General features: G+C 52.4%; 1 protein-coding gene across 1 annotated transcript in view; it reads right to left on the bottom strand.

Moving 5' to 3' along the window:
- The window catches only part of TMEM240 (transmembrane protein 240), a 15355-nt gene extending 11970 nt beyond the window's left edge, over window positions 1–3385 (bottom strand). The window contains exons 1-2 of the mRNA XM_010148879.1: window positions 3350–3385; window positions 3011–3117 (exon numbers count right to left, since the gene is read on the bottom strand). Of these exons, the coding sequence (XP_010147181.1) occupies window positions 3011–3117; window positions 3350–3385 (143 nt within the window). The remainder of the gene's footprint in view (window positions 1–3010; window positions 3118–3349) is intronic.
- Window positions 3386–3399: the final 14 nt, after the last annotated feature.

Below are 3399 nucleotides of genomic sequence, written 5' to 3'. Positions count from 1 at the left end.
CCGCCCCCCAGCCGCCGCTTCCCGGGGAGCAGAAAGGGTGGACAGCAACAAGGGAAGAGGGAGCGCTGGAAACACAGCCAGACCCCCGTCCTGCTGCCAAGGGAGCAGAGATCCCGGCTGCAGATGCACTGATGGCACACATCTGACTGACTCTGGATGCTGCGGACCGAGCCAGGAGCCAAACACCCAGGGCTGCCCCATCTTCCAGCTGGGAAGGACACTTTGGCATCACAGAGCAGCAGGGACAGCCAGGACCTGTGGTCTGGGCTTTTTCCCTGGAGCCTCGCAGGGATTAGGGAGGGACATAGAGACCTGGGAGGGGCAGAGCATGGAGACCCAAATCCCCTGGCACACCTGACACCTGAGACACACACAGAGCCAGACCTCACTGTCCATAGCCACCGCCAACAAGACAACACCAGCCCCTGGGAACTGCAGATTCCTTCCGGAGAGCACATCCTGCTGTACACTGGATGCCCAAGGCCTGGTACTCACCCTCCAGCCTGGGGTGCTTAGACCATTCCTGGGGAAGGGCTCCACTCTGATAGCCAGCAGAAGGATACAACCAGGCTAGGAGAGTGGCAGGAGAACATTTCTGAATGAACTAGTTGGTGTGACTGACACTACAACCTAGGCTAGGGCAGGAGGGAAAAACAGTAATCGCAGGGGCTCAGCCTACTGCACATCAAACTTCGTCCTCTTCCCCTTCCATTTCTGCAACATTTACTCATTTTCCCCATTCCTGCAACACACTGAACCGCAGCCAGTTCCCTTCCCCAAGGACTCCCTTTGGGTATTGGCGAATTAAGAATCTTTTATCAATCCCTGGTACCACGGTTCACAACATGTTCCAGGATGCAACCTTGCCTAGTGCAAGGCGGAATTGCTTGTGGCTCATGCTATGTGCCCTAAAGGCCTCCACTCAGAGCACTTGGACAGCTGGCAAAAAGGACAAGCAACATTTAGCATCACCTGCCTTTTAAATCCGAGAACTCGAAACACTGGCATTCAGGCGGCAGGTCAGAGCTCACAGGAAGCTCACCTTTGCATGAGGCCCCCAAAGTCCCATAGTATAGGGATGCTTTGTGCAAGTCTCTCCTACGTCAGAGCACGCACATGCGGAAACCAACGCTCATGCACAACAAGAGCCCGCGCCCAGGAGCAGAGAGTGGTATGCTATTCCTGTTGGCAAGAGCCATCGCTTCCACATATCTAAGGCAACTGGTAAATGTCTGCTTTTTGCCTCCTCCCAGATCCATGACTGACAATTTGGAAGCTGTTTTGTGCACTTTCTAAGAAATTACCTATATCAAGGGAGAGTGTCATGGCTAACTTATCTGCCTCAACAGCATCTCTGCAGACATACAGTTAGAGGAGAGAGTAGTGCCCCTGCCACCTTCCCAGACCTCAGCAGAAGGGACACTCTGCCAGCACCACCTGGGAGACCCGACACTCCTCAGTCACTCCAGACAATGTTAAAGTCAATTTTCACCACCAGCAGCAGCCAATGTTCACCACCATTGAACACAGCTGTGACAAGTAAAAATTGGTTGAAGAGGCAGAGGAAAACTCTTAAACTAGTGAAAAACCTCAAGAAGACTCAAGTAAATTACTTAAGGAAAAGCTAATCTCTGCCAAAAAAAAAGTCAAAAGAGACTGTGGACAGTTCTTGCCCACAGTCTTCCCAATTGACCTTACACAGAGGTGCCCAAGGAACCAGTTATTTAGGGTCTGCTTACTAGATCGCTCGGGGCCTGGCTGCCTTTGGCCCTGAAGGTGCTGCGTGTACCTTCTGTTCTGCCACAGGAGTCTGAGGACGAACTGTGGGGAGAAAGGTAACGATCACCTTCGGCGAAGGAAGCGGAGTGGAAGGGCAAAGCAGTTTCCCTTCATTAAGCTATGCACATCCCAGTTTAAGCTTAGCGTCCACGCCAGGGACACCGGAAAGACGTCACGCCTGGGAGACAGGATGCAGCTGGTTCCATAGGCAGCTCAGAGAGAAGTAAAGCTCAGCCTAAACGTTGGATGTGGCAGGGGAGGGCTCCCCCAGCATGTCCTTTAGCTGGCACAGCCTCATGCTGCTTTACTCCCCCACAGACAAGAAACTCTCCAGCAGGCAGTGAGTAACCAGGCACAGGAGGGGAATGAGGCCTCTAGGAGCGCAGGATAAGGATCACTGACAACAGTCCCATAGAGAAGAGAAAAACACACCTCCTTAAAATTCAGCCCCCAGGCTCTAACACGGAGAGCAGCCAAAGCCCAGTTACACGCCGAGCACCTCAACAGTCTCACACGACACAAGAAGTGGTACGTTGTGTAGAATTAAGCGTTGCCAAACAGCCATGGAGGGAGGGAGGTATTTGTCCAGTCATAAACTTGTACCAGCGAAGGCATTACTCTGGGCATAGAATCTATCCCCACGCTCTCAGCTTACTAAACGCTCCACAACAGCACAGACCAGCTACCTCAGTGTGTCCTGTCCAGCATCATTGCAACTCTCCAGAGAAAGGCCACAGGGAATTCCAGCCTGATCAAAGATCACAAAGCCTCAAAGTGACACTGTCCTAGACAGCAACGCTCCTTCCCGGACACTGATCCTCTCGGTTCTTCAAAGCCCATTGGGGTTAAACCACACAACCACCGGCTGCAACACCCAGACCACAAACACAGAGAAACAACACAGCCCGGTGCCAACAAAGGCAAAATGACAAGCGTTTACGTGAAAGTTACTCACTTTCCCAGGGCTCACAGATGCACAGACACGAGCATGCACACAAAGGAAAATGGAATTCCAGGCCCACCGAAAACTCTCTTCTTCCAGAAAAACAAGAACACCCCCTGTGTTCATGCAGGAGCCGCCGAGGAAGGTGAGACACAGCCAGAATGCCAAAATGGTAGCCCAGCCAGCAGCACCCTGCCGCTGGCCACCACCTCGCTGTGCCTTTCCAAGGCGATGAGGTGGGAAGGGGCTGGAGGGACAGGTGAGAGAGATCGTATGCAGGTACCTTACCTTCCACAGTTGCAGTGACAAACTCGGTCTTCCCCTCTCAGATGCGGTAAGATGTAATTGTGAAATCTGTCCAACAACGCATTCATGTCCATCAAGCAAGCTATTGCCTGTAAGAGCCCATAACCAAGGCATCTGGTCAACTCTAGATGATGGAATAAAACATTGACTCTAGTTTGATTGCCAACGACTGAAGCAGTCATAAAGAAAATCATCTTTGGTGCTGAGCGGGGCACACGCACATGCACACACACACACACGCGGAGGTGCACCGGCTGAGGGACAGTGCGGGGAGGGGGGGGAGGGATGGAGGGGAGGGAAATAAGCAAAAAAATCTCTTACCATCACGATAGAGGCGCCCAGGATCATGAAAATCATGGTGTTTGCATTCA

Source organism: Eurypyga helias, unplaced genomic scaffold (assembly GCF_000690775.1).
Source record: "Eurypyga helias isolate BGI_N326 unplaced genomic scaffold, ASM69077v1 scaffold9663, whole genome shotgun sequence".
Taxonomy (NCBI): Eukaryota; Metazoa; Chordata; class Aves; order Eurypygiformes; family Eurypygidae; genus Eurypyga; species Eurypyga helias.
This window is presented reverse-complemented; position numbering and strand designations above follow the sequence as displayed.